General features: G+C 32.1%; 2 protein-coding genes and 1 pseudogene across 4 annotated transcripts; 2 read left to right on the top strand and 1 right to left on the bottom strand.

Moving 5' to 3' along the window:
* The first annotated feature begins 3303 nt into the window (after nucleotides 1-3303).
* LOC124820613 (putative pentatricopeptide repeat-containing protein At1g74400 pseudogene) lies at nucleotides 3304-5000 on the top strand (annotated as a pseudogene).
* Nucleotides 5001-8285: 3285 nt separating this feature from the next.
* On the top strand, nucleotides 8286-11034 carry LOC124820600 (galactoside 2-alpha-L-fucosyltransferase-like). Its single transcript, XM_047292339.2, has 2 exons — nucleotides 8286-8623; nucleotides 9448-11034. The coding sequence occupies exons 1-2, from the start codon at nucleotides 8404-8406 to the stop codon at nucleotides 10890-10892; spliced, it is 1665 nt and encodes a 554-aa protein (XP_047148295.2). The 5' UTR covers nucleotides 8286-8403; the 3' UTR covers nucleotides 10893-11034.
* A 2680-nt stretch (nucleotides 11035-13714) lies between these two features.
* On the bottom strand, nucleotides 13715-16004 carry LOC148203429 (uncharacterized). 3 transcript variants are annotated; one of them, XM_088106196.1, is made up of 5 exons: nucleotides 15858-16004; nucleotides 14650-14820; nucleotides 14456-14565; nucleotides 14058-14200; nucleotides 13715-13955 (listed from the first exon to the last, which is right to left on the bottom strand). In XM_088106196.1, the coding sequence occupies exons 2-5, from the start codon at nucleotides 14792-14794 to the stop codon at nucleotides 13913-13915; spliced, it is 441 nt and encodes a 146-aa protein (XP_087962322.1). In that variant the 5' UTR covers nucleotides 14795-14820; nucleotides 15858-16004; the 3' UTR covers nucleotides 13715-13912. The 3 variants fall into 3 exon arrangements, with proteins under 3 accessions (XP_087962322.1, XP_087962324.1, XP_087962323.1); XM_088106198.1 differs by having other exon boundaries at nucleotides 14650-14805; nucleotides 15858-15977; XM_088106197.1 differs by lacking the exon at nucleotides 15858-16004 and adding an exon at nucleotides 15479-15497.
* Between the last annotated feature and the right edge of the window lie 7791 nt (nucleotides 16005-23795).

The following is a 23795-nucleotide window of genomic DNA, read 5'->3' as shown; positions in this document are numbered from 1 at the left end:
TGGCTGGTTAATTTTGACAGCACCAAGAAAAGCAGAGTCAAATTTGCAGATAATAGTACGTGATGGTTGAAGGTATGGGCGATATAATCATCAAACGAAGAAATGGTTCACAGGCAATTATTTCCAATGTTTTGCTTGTTCCGGCAATGAAGTGTAACCTTCTTAGCATTGGGCAGCTAGTCGAGAAGGGATATACTGTGATCATGGAAAACAATAATAGGGTGGAGCTTTTTGACAATCATAAGAAGCTAATTCTGAGAAGCAAAATCTCAAAGAACAGAACCTTTCAAGTCAGTTTGGAGGCGTTTGAGAATCTACAGTGTTTGGCTACTGTAAAAGAAGAAGATAGTTGGTTGTGGCACTTACGCTTTGGTCATTTGAACTTCAGAGATTTGCAGAGGCTTGGTGAGAATGGTATGGTGTCATGTATGCCAAATATATCTGTACCAGTAAATGCATGCGAGTCGTGTTTGACAGGAAAGCAAACCAGAAAGCCTTTCCAAACTCAGTTAAAGAAGAGATCAAAGGAGTGTCTTGAAATAGTATATTCTGATGTCTGTGGTCCGATTGAGGTATCCTCTTTGGCAGGCAACAGATACTTCCTTGCATTTGTTGATGAGCATAGCAAAATGATGTAGGTGTACTTGATCAAAGCAAGAAGTGAAGTCCTGGAATTGTTCAAAAGGTATAAGGCTCGTGTAGAAAAGGAGAGTAGTAAGGTGTTGAAAATTCTCAGAACGGATGGAGGGGGAGAATACACCCCACTTGACTTTGAAAGCTTCTGTCAGAATAATGGAATCACGCATGAAGTTATCACACCTTATACATCGTAGCACAATGGCGTGGTGGAAAGGAGAAACCGCACCATCATGAATATGGCAAGATGCCTCATCAAAGAAAAAGGGTTGCCACGAAATTTTTGGGCAGAAGCTGTGTCGACAACTGTGTACATACTAAACAGGTGTCCTACAAAGAAAGTAGAGGGTAAACACTTGAAGTCTGGACTGGGGAGAAGCCATCTGTAACGCACTTTAAAGTGTTCGGATCGTTATCATTCGTGCATGTTGCAGACCAGAAACGATCCAAACTCGAAGATAAGGGAGAGCCGATGGTGTTTGTAGGATATCATGTGACTGGAGCGTATAAATTGTATGATCCAGTCAACAAGAAGATGGTGATTAGTAGAGATGTCATCGTGTTGGAGAATGAACAATGGGACTGGAAACACATGCATTCAAGCTTGAAGAAGACACTGGTGCATGGACTAATAGATGAGTTTACACAACAGAGAAACGAACCAACCATTGAAAGCAGCAGTCTTGGTTTTAATGAAACATTGCAGAGACCAAGGAGACAAACAGTAAGACCGTCACGATTTTCTGACTATGAGCTATATTCAGATGCATAGATAAATGAAGAAGGAGATGTGCTACATATAACACTTATGGCTGGGGAAGAACCCGTGGAAGTGGATGAAGCTTTAAAGCAACCCGTGTGGAAGGAAGCAATGATTGATGAGCTTCGGTCAATCGAGAAAAACAAAACATGGCAACTTGTTGATTTGCCACCTAGAAAGCGGTGTATCGGTGTGAAGTGGGTCTTCAAACGAAAACTAAACCCAGACGGCACAATGTCAAAGCATAAAGCATGGTTGGTAGCCAGAGGGTTTCTGCAAACAAGGTGTGGATTTTACTGAAGTCTTTGCCCCTGTAGCCAGATTGGAGACCATTCGCTTGGTTGTTGCAATTGCATGTGAAAGAAATTGGCAGTTGTTTCAATTGGATGTTAAGTCGGCATTTTTGCATGGAGCATTGGAGGAAGAAGTGTTTGTTCATCAACCTCCCAGATTTAGTGAAAAGGGTAAAGAGCACAGGGTGTATAGACTGCACAAAGCTCTATATGGTCTAAGACAGGCACCCAGGGTCTGGAATAAAAGGATTGATTCGTATTTGCTTGATCTGGGTTTCAACAAGTGTATTGTTGAACATGGAGTATATGTTAAAGCCTCGGGTGGAGAATTGGTAATCATCTGTTTGTATGTAGATGATCTTTTGATAACAGGTTCAAACATAGAAGATATTGAAGAATTTAAGAAGAAGATGCAGACTGAGTTTGAGATGACAGATCTTGGCAAACTCAATTACTTTCTTGGCATGGAATTCATGCATACCGAGGCTGGGATGATTATGCATCAGCGTAAGTATGTGAAAGATTTGCTTGAGAGATTTAAAACGAATCAGTGCCTGTGAAAAGTCCGTTGGAGGTGAATGTCAAGTTGATGAATGATGATGCAGAGGAAACGGTAAATGAAACGTTGTATAAACAAATGATTGGATCACTGAGATTTTTGTGCAATAACAGACCTGATCTAGCATTATGTGTTGGTGTAACGAGCAGATTCATGAATCAGCCCAGGAGAAGTCATTTACTTGTTGTAAAACGCATAATCAGGTACATAAAGGGCACTTTGAATACTGGAATCTTATTTTCTTATGGAAGAAAGAAACGTGAGCTGGAGTTGATAGGTTTTTGTGACTCAGATTATGGAGGAGATATGGTAGAAAGGAAGAGCACTTCAGGATACATCTTCTTCCTGAACGAGGCACCTATCTCGCGGTGTTCAAAGAAGCAGTCTATAGTTGCATTGTCCAGTTGCGAGGCTGAATATATAGCAGGATGCTGTGGAGCTTGCCAAGGTATTTGGCTTAAAGAATTACTGTCAGAACTAAAGGTTACGAGGGAGAATGCTGTGAAATTAATGATGGACAATACCTTTGCTATCAATCTGGCAAATAATCCTGTAAAGCATGGGAGAAGCAAACATATAGAAGTGAAGTATCACTTCTTGAGAGACATGGTGAATAAAGAGAGAATTGAGCTCTCAATTTGCAAAACTGAGGAGCAGTTGGCAGACGTGTTTACTAAAGCATTGGCTGGTGAAAGATTTGATTTTCTGAAAAGAAGAATTGGTGTTGTTTCTTTCAATGAAGTTTAAATTAAGGAAGAGTATTGTGGTGTAATCCAAACAATATTCAATTCGTTTTCTGTTACTTTCAGTTACTGTTTTATCAGTAACTAAACTTTGTATATATAGCTTTGCTTTTATCCGTTGCAATAATCAATATTTTTCATTCATTCACTTTTGTTGTTTGCTCTCTTTCTGTATCTACTTCTCTGTTTCAATAATACTAAATTCATCAATAAAAGTTTGAATTCAATTTTAATAAAATCGTCACAACGACCATTTCACTTCAAAACTTTAATTCCCATAACCATATCCATAATTTTGAAAAAAAGAAATTAACCCACTTTGTTTAAAAAACCAATTTAAGCAAGTTCATTGAGATCAAATGAGTGTTGTAAGGGTAGTGAGTTGTATACATAAGTGCATAACATCGCAGAACTGAACGTGTGATATTCATGACACACTTAAAATGGTTCAACTCTTTGCTTGGAAGCTGTGCGAACCGGTTGGTTCATGTTTCCATGTCCACGTGCAATCACAAAGCTGAGTTCCCCATTGGCCTCAAACCACCAAAACCCAACCAAACCCTTAGGAATCACCTTGAATGCAATAGGCACACCAAAGTGCTTCTCCTCTTCAGATCCTTGTTAAGAAAAAGACCAACTTTCAACGCCATTGACAGCTTTTCTCTGCTTTATGCCCTCAAAGCCTGCAACAATAAACACTCCTCCACCCAAGGAAAACAACTGCATACCCTCATCGTAAAACTTGGGTACCAAGCCATAGTTCAACTCCAGACATCCCTTTTAAAAGTCTACGCCCAGAGTGGCAACCTACGTGATGCACACCAAGTGTTCGTTCAAATACCCTCTAAGAATACCATATGCTGGACCTCTTTGATATCCGCCTATGTTGACAACCACAAGCCTGGGACAGCTTTGCAACTGTTCAAAGAGATGCAAAGGAACAATGTGGAACCTGATGAAGTCACTGTGACCGTTGCCCTCTCTGCCTGTGCTGAGACCGGGGCACTGGAAATGGGTGAATGGATTCATGCCTTGGTCAGGTGTAAAACAGGGCTGAACAGAGATTTGTGTTTGGATAATGCTCTTATAAACATGTATGCGAAATGTGGGGATGTTGTGACGGCTAGGAAGGTGTTTGATGGCATGAAAAAGAAAGATGTCACAACTTGGACTTCCATGATCGTGGGGCATGCAGTCCATGGGCAAGCAAGTGACGCTCTTCAACTTTTTTCAGAAATGAGCTCAGGTAGAGACAAGGGAGATTGTGTCATGACCCCAAATGACGTAACGTTCATTGGAGTTTTAATGGCTTGCAGCCATGCAGGGTTGGTTGAGGAAGGAAAGTGGCATTTCAGAAGCATGAGTGAAGTTTATGGTATAGAGCCTAAAGAGGCTCACTTTGGCTGTATGGTGGATCTCTTATGCAGAGGTGGGCATCTGAGAGATGCCCATGACTTCATTATGGAGATGACAATTCCACCAAGTGTGATTGTCTGGCGAACCTTGTTGGGAGCTTGCTGTGTTCACGGTGAATTAGAGTTAGCTGTCGAAGTTAGGCACAAACTACTCAAGTTGGATCCTGGCTCTGTAGGTGACAGCGTTGCTATGTCTAATATTTATGCAAATAAAGGCTTGTGGAACAACAAGATACTTGTGAGGAATCAGATAAAACACTCAAGAGCTCCTGGTAGTAGCTCAATTGAGGTGGAAAGTGGGGTTGGTGAATTTCTGATCGTTGATGGCGATCATCCTTTATGACAGATAAGCGATGATGTTCCATTGAAGCTTATGGTTGATTGCCAAGTTCGTTCTATCCTATTAAGCACCAATGAGAGGTAGCTTACTTATGTACAAGCTAATCCCGCAAAGTTGTTTAGTTTCTTTTCTTTTCTGCTCCCAGTTCAACCATTGTTATTGTAGGTAAAAACAGGCTAGAGACAAACTACACATTCGAACAGTAGAAGTGGTAATAACTTATATATGACAAGTATAGCCAATTCAAGATTCAACAGTGAAGTTTAGTATAGGGATAAAAATGAGAGTCAAGAATTCACGAATGAGTTTTGCCAATGATATTGCCCCGCGATCCATGAGTGTTTTTTATACCGAATGCTATCGGTATGTATGATTGATTGATCGAATAAAGGAAAATAATAGAGTTTTTTTTTTCCTTTAACTGACTCACCCCCACCTTACCTATGGGTTGTTTTGTTTTGTAATAATGAATCTGACTAATCATTGGCATACGGGTATACAAGGGGTTTGGGATCTTTTGGAATTGGGTTCCTATCAATCTCACCCCATATAAATTTTGCCTTGTCCTCAAGAGAAAGGTAAGAAACTTCTCCTTGATTCTCTTTGCTTCTTTCCAAGTAGCCTCTCCGACTGTTTGAGTAGTCCAAAGGATAAGCCATTCATGACTACTTGCTATCATGCTTACTCTCTCTGGATGCTAGAATTGCCTTTGGAACAACTGGATTTATATCTTAAACCTCTATCTCAGGGAGCATTGTGATTTCTACTAATATACCTTGATGAGATTTCTTGGACTATAATACTTGGAATACAGGATGAACGTTGGATGCTTCTGGAAATTGTAGCTTATTATACGCTACCTCCCTTAGGTGGGCTACAATTTAGAAAGAACAAAATAGCGTGGAGACAATTTTGGATTGATCTATGTTTAAAAGAAATAAAATGGACATATTTAGATGATCAATCAACTACTACTTTTATAACTTCATCTCAATGTGACTTTGGCAGTCTCATTATTTACTGTATTGAAATCTCTTCCCAAACTTTCTTATTACTCATCAATATCCGTAAGACATTACTTCTTTTCTTAAAAAAAATCAACAATAATGACATTTTGTCATGTCCACGACAGAGAAAATTCAAAACTTGAGGTGTAAGAGATATCAAACCCCCACCAATTTCGTAGTGTCAAATTAAAAGAATGGTGGTGTGATTGTAACCACTTTCAAACAAATTTATTTTCTTGTAGTCACATCATAGTTGTTTGTGCATATTCTCATGTATTGTTAATGAAATTTATCAATATTGTTTATAGCTTCGACATCGTAAATAAGGTTTATCAAGTCCAATTTTATCCACTAATAAATGAAGATTATTAATCCGGTTATACTAGTATGAATTTCATATCATGCCTTAAAATGTGGAGTGAGGCATCTGAAAGACCAACTACTATTCAAATCCATAACAAAATGAATCGACCAATTTTGGATGAATCGAAAAAATGTTTTATTGTCACAATGAAGGTCATCATAGAGGAACATGTCCATTTTATCAATAATTTTATTGTTTTGTAATTTTCATTGCTTTCTAATATACTAATAGATTATTGTTAATATATGATTTAATTATTATAGTATAATTCTTCTAAACCAATAAATTATTGTAAAATAAAAATCATAGAATCCAATAACTAGTTAACTTTAATTCAAAAGATACATTGATCACTTGCTAATATACACTTGCTAATATACACATACATAGGATTTTGAGATTTTAGGAAATATTATGGGATAGATTACCAAATTATATATTTGAATAACTTAATATTCACCAAATATCCATAACCTAAATTCCACCATCATTCCCACCACCACCATCAAATTGAAAAAAGGCATCAACTTAAAGCAGTAAACAGGTATCAAACCCTGCCTTCCGGGCACACGCCCTGCACCCAACCAGTCAGGCTGTGCACCCAAATCGATATATGATGCAAAAATAGAGATATATACCTTAAATACTTAATGGTTTCCCATCAATACAAAACAATTACCAAACACCTATGTTAAATTAAATGCATTTATTGATACTTTAAGAATCATTTAAAATTTTATGCATTCTTGTACTGTAAATTATTTTGAATTTTTTCCAATCTTATATCAATAACATTAATATCAATATCTATGACAAATTGTAATTATTATTGAAATATATAAAATCTTTCGCAGATGAAAGAGATAAACAATAAAAAATTATAATATGTAAGAAAATAAAAGATAGTTGAGTGGATATGAACAATCCAACTCTTAATATCTTCTAATATAAGAATGAATATTTATAGTTCATAAAAGTTAAAACTTACTGATATTTCTAAAATTAAAAATATTAAGTATAAGATTCAAATACATTAAATATCAACACTTTCATCAACTTTTATTCCTATTTGTATTTTTTTCCTCATATTTTCTCAAGCACATTTCCCTTCATATTTTTATAATGTAGATTTTGTCCTTATATATTTACAATGTTGCACATCTGTATTGATCTTTTTACAACGCTGTACATTTTATTTTTTTAGTAACATGTTATTAACACATCAATCCATGTTGTTATCATGAGTTGACAGTGTCAAACATGTTTTTGTTAATTATGGACAAAATACTAAAATCCATCCGTTATTCTTTTTAAAAACAAAACAAAATGGTCAAAATCTATACTTATATAATGAATATTTTTTTCATATATTTTTTTTTAATTTTACTCTTTAAACTAATATTTTTTTTAAATTTAAATAAATATTTTATCAATCTTATTTTTAATTTTTTTTATTTGACCATTTCTTTAACTTAATATTTTTTTAATTATAAAACTACTTACAAAATAAAGAAAAACTAATTGCAATAAAATTACAAGAATTATTTTAATTTTATGATAATAACAATAATTTTATTTTTAATTGTTATAAAAAAATGTAAACATTCTTCGTATGTGTTTCATTAAGTATAAGAAAAAATTTATCATAAAAAGTAATAAATTAGAAAAAAAAATAACAACATTTATTATAATTATGATTATATAAATTTTTTATTTAACTATAGTTATAAAGTGGAGTAAAATAGAATATATATATATATATATATATATATATATATATATATATATATATATATATATATATATTATTTAACTAACCTTTATAATATTTTTGCTATAAGTAAAATTTTCCAACCTTAATATTTCTACCATTGGACAAATAATAAATAAATAAATAAATGAACAGAAAAAGAGACATATTATTCAGTACATGTATTTGAAGAAGACAAACAACCACATATTCAGTAAAAGTAATTCAATATTTTACTATATATCTCATAATAGTAAGCATGTTTCATTTTAAAAATATATAAAATTAACTTACCATAATGTTTGAGTAGTGTCTCCTCCATAAATTTACAATGTAATTTTTCTCTAAATAAATAATTAAGTTTTGTAAAATAAGAGTAAAACTGGTTTAGTCAAAACTTGAGTTGTGGCATGATGAGTGGTGTTATGGTTATGAAAGAGATCTCCAACTCCAAAGTGATGTAAGAGTAACTAACACAGGACAGTGTTTGGGAAGAAGCAGCTCATAACTGAGGTCGAATTCAACCCACAGTGCACATGAAGAGGCACTGGCGCAACATCAGTCACGACGAAGAAAGCCTCCCAGATTCCGATTCCGCCACGCGCTCCACCAGGAAATTCCCTCTCACGCGTCTCATGGCGTTCTCTCTCTTTTTTTCTCTATTCGTTTTCTCCCTCACCTTCCTTTTCCCACACCCTCCCATGGAATCATCTCCAACAATAAAAGCTCTGCTCCAACTCAAACAAACTCAACAAGGTTTCTTCCTCTTCTTCTTTAGTTTATGATTTGGTCTTCATTTCTATTTCAACTTGATAGACTTTAGATCTTGTTCAATTATGTGGGTTGTTTTTGTTTTGTGTAATGTGTCTGCTGTGTTGGATTTGTTTCTGATGAATCACAACCTAAGTCTTTTCTGGTTTTCTCTACATTTTTGCTTACATTTTTGCTTCTTCAAATGTATGCGGTGCAAAAGCTAATAATAATTGGAGATCCCACCGTGACTGTTGACAAGGCTACAATACTGTATGTGAATGTCGACTTGTGACTTAACTTTTGGAATTGAGTTAGGTACAAACTAAAAAATTTGAGATGACATATAAGTCTGATCCATATCTTTAAATATTTAGTCTTGCGAATTTCGTTCTATTGATGTTTCGTTTTTGACATTGACATGAAGTAGTATTGCTGATCTTATATTGACTAATGATATAATCAAAATCAAAGTAATATACATAAGTGGGGGTTACACGAGAAAACTTATTCGATTGAGTCAGAATCAAACTCAAAATTTGAAGGAAGCAGACATGAATTCAATCCGAGAGAGAACTTGATGTTTTCCGTGTGTGTTTTTGTAGTTTTGTAAATGAATAAACTGATTTTCCCTGAGAACTTAGGTTTTAGATGAGTTCAAAAGCACTTTGTGATTCATGTACCTGATTTAACCTAGATGAATATGACTTCTGATGTTGCTATTATTGTAGTGACCTGATTTTCCCATTTCCAGATGTTTTAAATATTTGATTTTCTTCTTATGTGCATGGATGAATATTGTGGTTTAACAATGCTTCTTTGGCTTGTAGGTGACTTATCTGATTCTGTTGAGTTGCAAAAAGACAAACTACTTGGTGGCCTTTTAGCAGGTGGTTTCGATGAAAGATCTTGCTTCAGCAGGTACCATTCTGCCTCGTATGGGAAAGGACTATCAGGAAATCCTTCACCTTACCTTATTTCTAGATTGAGAAAATATGAAGCTCTTCACAAGGAATGTGGACCTTACACTGAATCCTATAATAAAACGGTGAAAGATCTCAGGTCTGGTCATGTAAGTGATTCCCCTGCTTGTAAATATGTGGTATGGATTTCATATAGTGGGCTAGGGAATAGGATATTGACCTTAGCTTCTGCATTTCTATACGCCCTCCTCACGAATCGTGTTCTATTGGTTGATCCTGGAGTTGATATGGTAGATCTTTTTTGTGAACCGTTTCCACATGTTTCCTGGTTTCTCCCTCCTGATTTCCCTCTCAACAGTCACTTTTCCAAATTTGATCAGAAGTCTGATCAATGTTACGGGAAAATGGTGAAAAATAAAGCAACTACAAAACCCGTGGTGCCCTCTTTTGTCTATCTTCATCTAGCACATGACTATGATGATCAAGACAAACTTTTCTTCTGTGATGAAGACCAAACTTTTCTTCAGAAAATACCATGGTTAGCGGTGAGAACAGATAATTACTTTATCCCATCTCTATTCTTGATGCCGTCGTTTGAGCAGCAACTGAATGATCTTTTTCCGAACAAGGAAACAATTTTTCATTTCTTGGGTCGATATCTTTTCCACCCCTCCAACAAAGTTTGGGGACTTGTTAGTAGATACTATCAAGCTTATTTAGCTAATGCTGATGAAAAATTAGGCATCCAGATAAGAGTGTTTGAAACTGGAACTGGTCCATTTCAACATGTGTTGGATCAGATCTTAGCTTGCACCTTGAAGGAGAATCTTTTGCCTGATGTTAATCGAAAGGGTGATTTTGTTAACTCATCAGGAAAGCCGAAGTCAAAAGCTGTACTGATGACATCGTTGAGCTCTGGTTATTTTGAGAAAGTGAGAGACATGTATTGGGAACATCCTACTGCGACAGGAGAAATTATTGGCATTTACCAGCCAAGCCATGAAGGTTATCAACAAACAGAGAAGAAGAGGCACAACCAAAAAGCTTGGGCAGAAATGTACTTATTGAGCTTGACCGACGCGTTGGTCACGAGCTCGTGGTCTACTTTCGGCTATGTGGCACAGGGGCTTGGAGGTTTGAAACCATGGATACTGTACAAGCCAGAGAATGGAACAGCCCCTGATCCTGCTTGTCAACGTGCCATGTCAATGGAGCCATGCTTCCATGCTCCTCCCTTCTATGATTGTAAGGCTAAGAGAGGAACTGATACTGGTGCACTTGTTCCACATGTACGGCACTGTGAGGATATGAGCTGGGGTCTTAAGCTTGTAGACAGCTTTAGTTCGAAATAAGTTGCTACGGTCATGAATGCCTTCATGACTGTCATAGCTCATAAGTTTTGCAAATTTTGTTGTACTATAGAATTGGTTATTGGTTTGAATTTTTTATTGTTTCCTATAGAAATCATGAAATAGAAAATTTTCTTCGTCATTACTATGTTTCGGTTGAGTGTATAATCTATTAGCATCTATTGGAATGACTAGGATAACAGGTAACATGTGACTTGTGTATATTTGGATGCACTTGCGTAGAGTAGTACTGATTTAGGTTTGAAATAGTAACTTCCTCCATGACTGGTTTTTCTTCGAGAATGTAACTGCCTATTTTTAACAAATTTTCTTCTTTTAATTATATTTCTTTACATCTAATGGCATTAGAATCGAAAAATGTTCTTTTAACAATTTTTTTATAACTTTTTGACCGTGATCGATCTGTTTTAAATATACGAACTAATAAAACACATAATTCATTATAAAAAATGGTTAAAAAAATTGTTAAAATATCAATGGAATCACCTTAAGTGGTAAAAACTAATCATATTCTCAATCACGGTTTTAAAAAGTCGGACTTAGACACAAACTCAACATATATCAGATTAACTATGAAGTTAATTATTTTTTCTTGACATATAAACTGTGATTAAATTTAAAAAAACCTTTGTTTTCATATTTAACTTTTGATTTGATATTTATTTAACTTTTTTTTAAGTGAACTAAATTAACTTAATGTAAATTCTGTCCATAAGACTTCTAAATAATTATTTTTTAATATAAATTAGAGTGTTTTAATTCAGAATTCTAAAATTAACACAAAATTGATATAAACAATTTACATTGTAGATCAATTTCACAAATAAAGTTAATTCACTAAGTTACTTTTATGTGAATACCAATTACAATGTATTTCTTTTCAATAATCGTATTTTTTTTTAAGATAAAAATAGAATGACGAGAATAGAAACAAAATGTAGTAAAGAAAATTAAAGAAAATGAAGATAGATTAATGTGAAAGTATTTGAGAAACTGAAAATGTCAAGCGCTAAAAATGTAAATACAGGAAAACAAATTAACAATGATAAAACAAACATTATTACTAAATTAGCCATTATTCTCTTCACGACAATCTCATAATATATGTATAATTTGTCACCTCATTTTTTAAATATGAACAACTGATTTATATTTTTCCTATTTTATGTAAAATAAATGAAAAATTACATAATTTATAATAACTGTTTAAAAACATCATGTTGTGTCAGTTATACTACGTCCATGTTTTACGGTAGTTACTGTATCCACTTCTCTTTCGGTTTCGAGTAATCTATTTTTCAATTTTATCTAACGAACGCCTTTTTTGAATGCATTTCTTGCTTTGTCAATCATTCTTTAATGTTCACTTCATTCTAGCTTTATTTCAGTTCCCTTTTTTCGATTTTATTTGTAGCTATTCATTTCTTAATTTTTCCTTCGATATCTTTATCTTTTGATGTAATTATTTTTTTTTTCAGTGTGGTTATTTCTATATCCTCTTCGATCTCTTGATATCTTCATGGGTAAGATTATCGTGTTTTTGTTCCATTTAACTAATTATCAACTTTTATAAGACTCGTGAGTCGTAATCCGCCCTTTCCCTTATTTCTTATTTTTTTCCAAAATCGTATTTTTGGAATAATGATTTTTCTAAAAGAAAATCTGTCAATTCTTATTTATATAAGAGTTCATTATTTGTTCGATTGAATGAAAAAATTACTCTCTCAAGTAGTTTAACTCTTAACTAATATATTATATTGTTTGATTCTGTTGCTCCGGAGTTTTTTGAATTTTAAAGAATTTTCAACTCTTTCAAATACTTGGAATACGAATAATTTCCAAGTAAGAAGTTATTCTTTGATCAAATATGGCATATTGATTTATGTTTAATAGAAATTAAAATGGGCGCCTACGTTTCTGCCTCTGAAATTTATGAAATATTATGACAATTAAGGATCATTGGAATATTGGATGGTCATTTTGGGATTTCCGGAGACATGGTGCATGTTACAGTGGAAAACTACTTTAATTTGAGGTTTGAAACTTGGTACGACAAATTAGATTTAGTTGTATTGAATTGACTTAGGTTTGGAATGACGATGCAATCTAATTGAATAGAATATTGAGTTTTAAAGATCATTTTGGATTGAAATGCTTGTTGGAACGTGAAATGTGTGTGATATGAGTGTATTTAAATATCATGAATTGGTTGGAATGGAGAGAATGATTCTCACTGGTCTTAAAATTGATTCTGTAGATGTAAAACTACTGGTTTTACAATTCACTGAGAAAATTGGGACTTAGTTAATGAATTTCAACTCCAAAGTTAAGGCCAATTCTAGGCCTAAATTTGCTAAGCAAATTCAAATTCACCCAATGAATCAGATGAATGTTACAGTAAATTAGATGAAGTTACACAATAGAATTACATTTACCAAGCAAACCTCAACCAGAAAGCAATTAGAATAATTTTTTAATTGAATTTGCTCAGCAATTGGCGTCTCTTGCATAAAATATATTTTTTATCAGACTATATAAACACTAAATGGTTTAAATATTAATGTATATCACAGGCTATGCATATATAGTGATGTATATCATACATTTGATTGAATTCATGGATGATAAGTTGGATTTGATTGTAAAAGTCACATACCTATTGCAGTATGCTGACAATGTTTGTGAATGGTATGTTTTAAATGCAGACATATATGGTTAACAGTGATATCCTAATAGCGGTCATATAAAGCTTTCTCGAAGATGAAATTGGGGGTCTACATGATTGGTATTAAAGCAGTAATACGTCACAAAAAGAGGTAAAGCCATCCACATTCACATATATTCTCTGAATTATCAAAGTATTAGAAAGCAAAATCAATACACATACTAGAAACTGTCGGTTTCTATTCTCAACCACAATCACAAAAGGAGAGAAAGCAGATAATTATATCAGAAAATTAAGTACTCTGATGTCCTTGTTCAGCTTCGTTCTTAATCAGGGATCAGTTCTTTCTTCCTTCACTTAAGATAATATGGTAGCCATGCCTGCAACATCATCCAAGTAAACATTAGCAAGTCTTCCTAAATGATGAAGTGAAGGAGCACAGTTGATAATCAGAATAATTAAAGTTAAGGGCAAGAGAATACGTTGATTTGAAAGGAGCACTAGTTGCGCCAACAGGTGTGCCGAAGGCAACGTCCTGAAATGGCCCGGCCATCTTTCCTCGGGGAAACCATCCAAGGTCTCCACCCTTCTTTCCCGAAGGACATTCAGAATACTCTTGAGCTATCTGTGGTAAGCGAAATATTTTTTATAATAATTGACCAAAATATTTGCTCTAGACTAAATTGCAAATGAACATATTCGTATTTATACTTTTCAATGTACAGACATTCATCAAACTTCACATTACTTAGAACAGATTGCGGGGGAAGAAAAATATTCTGTATTTAACTAAGCTCCCTTATGAACAGAAAACCAAAATAAGGATTTGAAAAATGAAACAAAAATAAAATTCATTGTATGACCTCCAAAAGAAAAATACCTTTGCAAACTCAGCTGGCGGGACCTTATCTCCGTTGCCGAGCCAACCATCTTGCAGCTTCTTGTAGGCTTCATTGATCTTACCTTGTTTCTCACATAAAATATGCCTAGCTGAACGAAATAAAAAGCCAAAAAATAAATCATTGTTGAAAAGAACTAATGATGCATACAATTGTATCTTGGAATTTTGTTTACCTTTTACGTAAGTGCAAGTACCGAGCCCATCTCCACCTTTCCCACCTTTTCCTTTTCCCTTAGAAGCATTCTCATCACTTCCACTTGCAGCCTGCTTCCCCTTCCCCTTCCCTCCTGACTCCTTTGGCTTAGAGTCTTTTCCCATGTTTATCACAACTTAAATAATTTCCACTGTATAAGCAGACCAAACATTTGAAGATTGCAAATGTAAACCAGTAAGAGTCAAATAACAAAGGGACACTGACTATTAACAGATTCACACAACGATAATGCAAGAGCAAATAAAATGCAATAATGCATAGCAACTTCAACAAAAATACAGAATGTACCATATCCTTAATGGATTTCCCTGTTGGAGATAAAAGTAATGAAAATATCAAGAGGAGAGCATAGAAAATTTAAACCATCCACAAAAGATGAAACGATACAAAAGGAGAAGAATGGGTGGCCAAAAAACAAGCAACCGCCCTCAATCTCCCAAGTAAAAAGAAAAAGAAAAAAATAAAAAAGAGAATTTATCTACTCCATCCAACATTGAACTCCTAGGAAACAACTCCAATCTGTCTGACAGAAATGCACGGGTGGGGTATTCTGAATAAAATCACTGGAATTGACCTTCGTCTGTCCATGAAGGCCATAACTAAACCCAATAAAATGAGCTCATATCCACAAATTTTCATCCTTTTTTCTAACGTACAGAAATCAATTCAAAAGCCCAAGACAAACCCATTGCTCCTAACAACAGGCTTAACAAAAATGAATCTATGCTTCTATATCTATCAAAATAACGAACAGAGGCAATCAATCTATCTAACTCTATACTTCAGACCTTCTTAATTCCAGTTAAAATCGTTCAACAGAGGTTCGCTAAAGGCTCTCGAGACTTCTGGTAAAAGGAAAAAGAAAGACACAATTAAAGTTAAAAAGAAAACATAAGGGATTGAGATGTATGAAACAATTAATACATACAAAAACACAATCCGAACCAAACCATGAGCATAAGCCATGTGATTAAATCAAGGGCAATATGGAAATGGAGATTGATGTCGGGTTTCGTGAAAGTGTTACAGCACAGATGTGTCGAAGCGCACAGCATAAGCAATAGAAAACATATGCACAAACAAAGAGAAAGTAGAGAATTGGAACAAACAAGTATATAAATATCTGGGACCTTTTCAGCTAAAAGAACAAATGAAATAGAAAAATACCCGAGTCGGAGACTGAGAAGTTATGAAGAGCGATGAAGGATAGTAACGAGTCACCACACTGGTACTGGAGAAATAAGAATCTCTTTCCGTTTCGCTTTTTTCGTTTTTAAGCATTCAATTGAACGAATTGGGCCAGACCCAAAGTTAAAAACTAGGCCGCTTCTTCCTTCACCCCCACTTCTTTTTCTTCCACCACTAAAATCAAATGAGTGTTTCATTCTACACCTCTAACATCTCATCTGCACCTCAAAAAATTCTAATTTTAACTTCCTGACATCTCATCATTATACTAAACCTATAACTTTACAGAAAATTTTATTTTTAACTTTAATAAATATATTTTTGTTTTCTTTTTTTGTTAAAAAGATTCTACATCATCTTAATAATAACTAAATTTAAAACTCAAATATTATTTAATATAATTTTATATTTTAATAATTATTAAAATATGATTTATGTTATAATAGTAGTTATATTAAAAATATAAAAATAAAATAATTAAAATAAAAATAATAACAATAAAAATAAAATTATATTAAATAAAATACTTAATATATTTAAATATATTAAATTATATTAAAATATTAAATTAAATTAAATAATTATTAAAATTTAAATAAAAAACAAAATTTTAAAACAATTATTTATCAAATAAAAAATAAAATGATATTAAATAAAATATTTAAATATATTAAATTATATTAAAATATTAAATTAAATTAAATAATTATTAAAATTTATATATAAAATAAAATTTTAAAAACCATTCTTTATCGGATGGATATCTGATTGATAACTTATCGGATCTATATCCCATTAACAAATTTTTCAAAATTTTGTTTTTTTTAAATTTTAATAATTACTAAATTTAATTTAATATTTTAATATAATTTAATATATTTAAATATATTAAATATGATTTTAAGTATTATTTTTATTTTCATTTTTATTCTTATTTTAGTTATTATTTTTTAATTTTCTTAATAGAGTTATTTTAAAAATATAAATCATATTTTATTAATTATTAAAATATCAAAATATAATAAATAATATTATAATTTTTATTTAAGTTTAATATTTATTAAATTTTAAATAAAAAACAAAATTAAGAAAAAAAAAGAGTGTTGGAAGAAGTGACCTAAAAACCCACATGGACTACTTCCTACAACCAAGGTCATTTTTACCTTTATTCCTTTTTTTTATTCTTACACTTGCATAAAATGAGATACCTAATATATTTTTAATAAAATATGAAAAGGTTAACTCTTCCTTCACCTTCACTCACATTCACTTTTACAGACTGAGTTCATTATTGCTTCACAATTCTTCCTATTGAAGTGTTTGAAGGTTTGCTCCATCCTACATCACCTTCTTCATCAACTGAATAAATGTAGATGTAGTTATTTTTTCATTATGTTGTTGGGATTGTGTGTGGTGTCTCAGGATGGAATGAATTTGGCTGTGTTTTTTTAGTACGTTCTAGATTGTAATCCGTGATATGTTACCAGACTTGGAAAAATGTTTTGGATTACACATTACAAAATATGTTTACTAGAGTGATTATGGAGTGTATAATTTATAATGTGTCGGAAAAGTAAACATATATTTCAGAATATGTAATCTAAAATGTGATTTTGAATCTGGAAATGCATTTTGGATCGCACAAACATATACTTTTACATTGCTCAATCTCAAACTTTTCAAAAGGATTACTTAATCTCTCTTTTTTTTTAATTGAGAAATTTAGAATAGACAAATAATTTTGTATTACTAAACACTTTTGAACTTATCAGATAGTCACGATATTAGATAGTGTAAGAACCTTAACTAAAATTTTACTAAATTAATCTTCACATGATTGTATGTTAGTTTAATATCATCTTCTTATCGTCTGATCGAAGACTTCACTTATCATAAGATACCATTATGCTTATTAGATGAAGCAAAGATGACAGGATGTTACTGTGTCTTAGGAAATTTGTAGTTTTAGAAAGCTTTCATTTATCAAATGAAACACATTTATGTTCTGTATTTTAGTGTAAAAACATTTTGTAATATTTAGGGTAGTTGACCGTCCTATAAGAGGACCATCTATACCGACCGATAATTCAATGATTCTGAACCGGGTAAGATGAATGTCGTTAATGACCAATTAATACATTTGTTGACCATATCAGTGGGAAATATACGGTATTTATGGGCAGTTAGGAGGTATATTATTAAATATTAATGGTTTGATTGTCATATCAAATATGAATATACGACATTATTGTCATATCCAATATGAATTAATGAGCTTGATTGCCATATGCCCTGTAAATATAGGGTTAATGTCCAGGTAAAGACATCTGAATTTATTACAATAAAATAGGTATGATACCTATTTTGGTCCAATTTTGGTTGGGAATGTTTGAAATGGTCCCAATTTTTTTTTTTTGCTGTTTAATGTTGTTCTAAAGAATGTAATTTGTGTTCAATTTGGTCCTTTTTGCAAACGTCGTTTAAATCGTTAACGACCAGATGTCCAGATGTCACCCCCCTTGACACATCATCATCTTCTCCACAGAAACCCTAGTTCCCTAACCTAGCCAATGCCGCTGTCAGCCACGTTGTGCCGCCACCATGAAACTGTGTCGTCACTAGACGACCACCAAACCCCAGCAACGGACCACCACCCATCATCCTCACCAGCAACGCCAAAGTCGCGAGTCCTCCATCATCATCTTCAGCGTCTTCCTCGACTTCCATCTCCACCATGAAACCCTTATCAGGCCGCCATTCTCCACCACCATCAACCTTACCGTCAGCCGCGAGATCCTCCACCAGATAGCAATTTCATCTTCTCCATCCAAAATCACCGAACCTACAATCGGAAAAACAACAAACCCAACAACCACCGCGAATCCTCCATTGACGCACAAACCTATAACGCAAAAACGTTAAATAGAATCGTGTGTTCTCTATCAGTCTCCTCCACTCGCGTGCACTGTCTCCATTCACCCCCAACAAATCATTCCCAGAAATCAGATTGAAGCGGCAATTCTTGCAAGCACCATCGCGCCGCCATGAGCCACCGCAAATAAAAGGGGCAAAATCCTATCTTCGTTTCTTCTTGATGCACATAAGCAAGCTTTCCCTTACACCTCTTTTGCATCAGAAATCCTACAATCACAAGCACAGATCTGCAACAAAAAAACTCTTTCTTCGTCTCTGATCGCGCAACACCAAGGAAGAAGAGCAGCAAAGGACTCCACGTAAAAGAAATAGAATTTAAAAAAGAATAAATCCAACTCACAATGCCATAAAGGACTCCACGTAAGCCAATACATGACATTTCACTCTGTAATTGCACATCTGGACATCTGGCCATTAATGATTTAAACGGCGTTTGCAAAAAGGACCAAATTGAACACAAATTACATTCTTTAGGACAACATTAAACAGTAAAAAAAATTGGGACCATTTCGAATATTTCCAACTAAAATTAGGACCAAAATAGGTATTATACCCAATAAAATATAGACCTCTTTATGAAACATATCTGACTTAAGCGTCGGAGTGTCTTTTGCAGGTCAACAACTCATCAAAGTGGATTGCATTCTCGGAGAGGATTGAAGATCAAAAGAGAGCAGAGCAATGAAGGACGACCCGCCCTGAGACCAATTTAACCGAAACATGAAAGCTAATAAAGATATGTTTATATTTTATTCAAACAAACATTCTTTACGAGAATCCAACATCAATAAGTGAAAATATTTGAATATGTTTCTCACAAAGTCCATAAGGTCATGTAGGCAATCAAGCTACAAAATTTTCTTCTTCGTATAGCTTATCACCTTTTATAAGAATGTATTCTAGGTAGCATTAACTCCTTCATAAGTTCTAATTCTTTGTGATATGATACAAATGTTTTATGTGAGAATTATTCTCATAAATAATAATAAAGTTAATTGAAGATGTCTATAAAAGATCTAATAAAATATTCATATATAATATATAAATGCATCTTATTGCTTTCTTACTCGTCTATTATTATAGTATATTAACACAATATTATATAAATGATAAACAAAACAATACATGAAAGGTTATGATTTGCTTACACTAGTAAAAAAACTGGATTTAAAATCGATCAATAGGTCTCGGTTTTAGTGAAACCGAAACCTATTAAAATACGGTGGCAAAATTGTAAATAAGGTGAACTTTTATGACTCGGATCACAGCGAATCGATGCTAACAATTTGAATTCTGCTCTACTACCTCGGTCAACTGGGGACCCGAAGCAATAGGTGTTGCCACTTCTGAGCATCTGACACATCCGGACATCTGTGCAGATGATACGACATCGGTTAATAAAGACCTGGAGTATAAAATTGCTCTACTGCTTCGGTCAGCTTGGGACCCGAGGCGATAGTCCTTATTAACAAAGACCTGGAATATAACAAGGTTACAAAGTTGTTTTTAGTCCAATATAGTTATTATTACTAAACATAGAGTTTTTGTAGGTAAATGATATATTTGTAATGATTTAAGTTAAGTCTTATGTCTTTTTCTTCTAATAAAATTTCTGGTACCTCTTCTTTTATTATTACAAATGTTGAAAGTTGTGATATGTAGCATGTTAGACTAGGGGATATAAATTTAAATTATATTAGAATATTGATGTCTCCTGATGTTATTTCTAAATCTTCTATTGATTTGAAGAAAAATGTGAAACATGTGTTCAATCAAAGTAACCAAGAAAGTCTTTCTACTCATGTATGAAAAAAAACTAATTTATAGATAGTGATGTATGTGATAGTAATGATGTTTTAACAGGCGATGAAGATATTTTATTACTTTTATTGGTAATTTATTTAAATATTTTTATGTGTATTTAGTAAATCACAATCGTGATTTTTTTTTTGAAAAAAAATCAAAATATATAAGTCTAAGGTAGAAAACAAATTAGAAAGAAAAATTAAGATTTTCCATTTCGATAAAGGGGGTGAATATATGTCTTTAGAAATGAGTAATTTTTGTGAAACTTCACCTTCATACAGTCCTCAATTTACTGGTGTAACTGAAAGGAAAAATAGAACTTTTGTGATGATTATGTTTAGAAGTTCTGGTTTGTTTAAAAATATGTGGGGTGAATCTTTATATTATGTTTTTCATATTCTCAATAGAAAAGTAGGAACATATGTGTTTTTATTAGTTACTCTTTTTGCATAAAACTACTTATAAATTCTTAGTTATTCAAGTGAATGAAATTTCAAACAATACTCTTATGTAATATAGATATGTTATTTTCATTGGAAATATTTTTCCTTTAAAATATAAATTGACTAAATTGTTTGTGATACCTCTAATATTTGTTTGTCTTTTGGTGATAATGTTATTTTTGTTGCTTCTAGTTATGTTTTTTCTTCAAGTGAAAATGCTAATAAAAATATTCAAAATGAACCTAGGAGGAGTGAAAGAAAAAGAAAGGTTAAAGATTTAAGTCTTGACTTTTATTCTTTTCGGCTTAAAAGGATGATCTTAAAACTTATGGGGAAGCAATGAGATATATTAATGCTCTTTTTTTTTTAAAGAAGCTATTAATAATGAAATGAATTCTCTTAAAATAAAATTTTGTTTTTAACATATATTTCTCTTGGTTGTAAAAGTATTGGATCTAAATGGATTTTTAGGTAAAAATTAATGACTCATGGGTCTATAGATGAATTTAAGGTAAAACTTTTTGTTAATGGTTGTTAACAAGTAAAATGTATAGATTTCTTTGATACATATTCACCTGTTTCAAAAGTCACTATCATTAGAGTTTTGATTGTTCTTGCTTGTATTTTTAATTTACAAATTCATCAAAAGGACATTAAAACTATTTTTTTAAACGGTGATTTAGAAGAAAAAATATATATGAAACAACTTAAGGGCTTTATTGAACCAGAGAAAGAAAATAAAGTATGTAAACTTATTAAGTCTTTATATATGATTTAAAACAAACACTTAAGTAATGACATGGAAAATTTGATCAAATTATTCTTTCATATGGTTTTCATATTAATAATAGTGATAAATGTGTATATGTAAAAGAATATAATGGTGGTGTTTATGCTATTTTATGTCTATATATAGATGACAATAATATTTTGTAGCAATAGAGATATTATAAAGGATGTGAAATACTTTGGTTATGTAAATGTACTATTTTAGGTGTTAAGCTTATAAAGAAAGATTATAACATTATTTTAAAAAAATCTCGTTAATGCAGGAAAGTTGTTGAAAAAATTCAATTATTTTGATGTGACATCGGTTTAACCGATCTATTAAATTAAAGAAAATTTTAGGTGAAGGCATTTATTCTCAAATTATTGATTCCTTATTACATTTGACAAATTTATTTAGACTTAATATGGCATATGTAATTGGTAGATTAGGAAAATATATACATAGTCCTGATCATTTTCATTGGACTACATTAGGGTGTTTAAGTATTTGAAAGGAACCATTAATTACGGAATTCATTATGCCAAACTTTCTATTGTTATTGAATGTTATACTGATGCAAATTGAATTTCTAATTTCGATGACCTAAAATCAATTATTGGTTATGTTTTTATTTTAGGTAGAGGTGTGATATCATGAAAATATACTAAACAATTTATTATTTCACAATCTATAATGGGACAAGAGATTATTGCTCTAGATATTGGTATTATTGAGACAAAATTTCTTAAAAACTTTCTATATTATTTTCAATAATCAAGTTTGTATATCTATAGTGTCTAGCAAAAAATTTAATAAAAAAAAAGCATGAGAGTGAGACCTATTACAACCTTAATTATTTATGGTATTGTTTCTCTTTACTTTGTTATGTCAGAAATAAATACTGCATATTTGCTTACCAAAGGATTGACACATCAACAAGTACATGGGTAGAGAGCTCTGGTCTAACATAATGACAGCTACTGCAAGTTACTAAGCAAGCACTACTTAGAATTGCATATTTCCTGCCAATTCTTCTTAGAAAATTTTTACAAGAAAATACCTATTGCTATGAATATTAATTTGCAAAACATTATTACCAATTTTTAAAAAATATATTTTACATAAATTTTTGCCAAATTTACTGTAGTTTTGCTCATTATTTATTTATTTATTTATTTCATTTTATCTGCAAAATTAAAAAGAAATTGAAGATTTTTTTAAGTTTTTCATGCGTATTTGGTTGGAAAAGAAATTGGCAAATAAACATCATAATATTTTAAAATTGACAGGAAACCTACAGATGCAGTTTTCTTATAGAAAATAACACCAAACTAATATCTATGGCTATAGAAAACACAAATCAAATACAATAAGTTTGGATTAGTCAATAATTTTTTTATGGGAGAGATTGATTAATTCTAAAGTTAAAGATTTAATAAAATTGTATATATATATATATATATATATATATATATATATATATATATATATATATCATATATTTTGTGATTCCAATTTTAATATATTTATAGATAATTTTTTCTAATATGTTCATAAATCTTTCTTTATATTGAAAAGGATATTACAAATCATGTAGAAGATTTAAAAGAATATCATAAAATTAAAATTTTAACAAACGCGTTCATTTAAGGATAAAAAGAAATATAAAGCCAAACTAATATATTATTAAGATTCTGTTTTGATGTACTCAAAATTTTGTATCAAATTTTCCTTTTGGTAATTGTTTATCAATTATTTAATTTTTTAAATTGTATAATTATTTAAAATTTAAGTAATTATATAAAATAAAATGATAAAAAACATTTATTTTATATTATATCTTTTACTAATTATGATAAAAATTATATTTTATTATTATAACAATAAAACGGATACTCATATTTCTACTAGTTATTATAAAGTGAATGGTTGGGATTGAGATTTGTTCTCTTCAAATTTTGAGTG

Source organism: Vigna umbellata, chromosome 2 (assembly GCF_029865625.1).
Source record: "Vigna umbellata cultivar VRB3 chromosome 2, Vumbellata_1.0, whole genome shotgun sequence".
Lineage (NCBI taxonomy): Eukaryota > Viridiplantae > Streptophyta > Magnoliopsida > Fabales > Fabaceae > Vigna > Vigna umbellata.
This window is presented reverse-complemented; position numbering and strand designations above follow the sequence as displayed.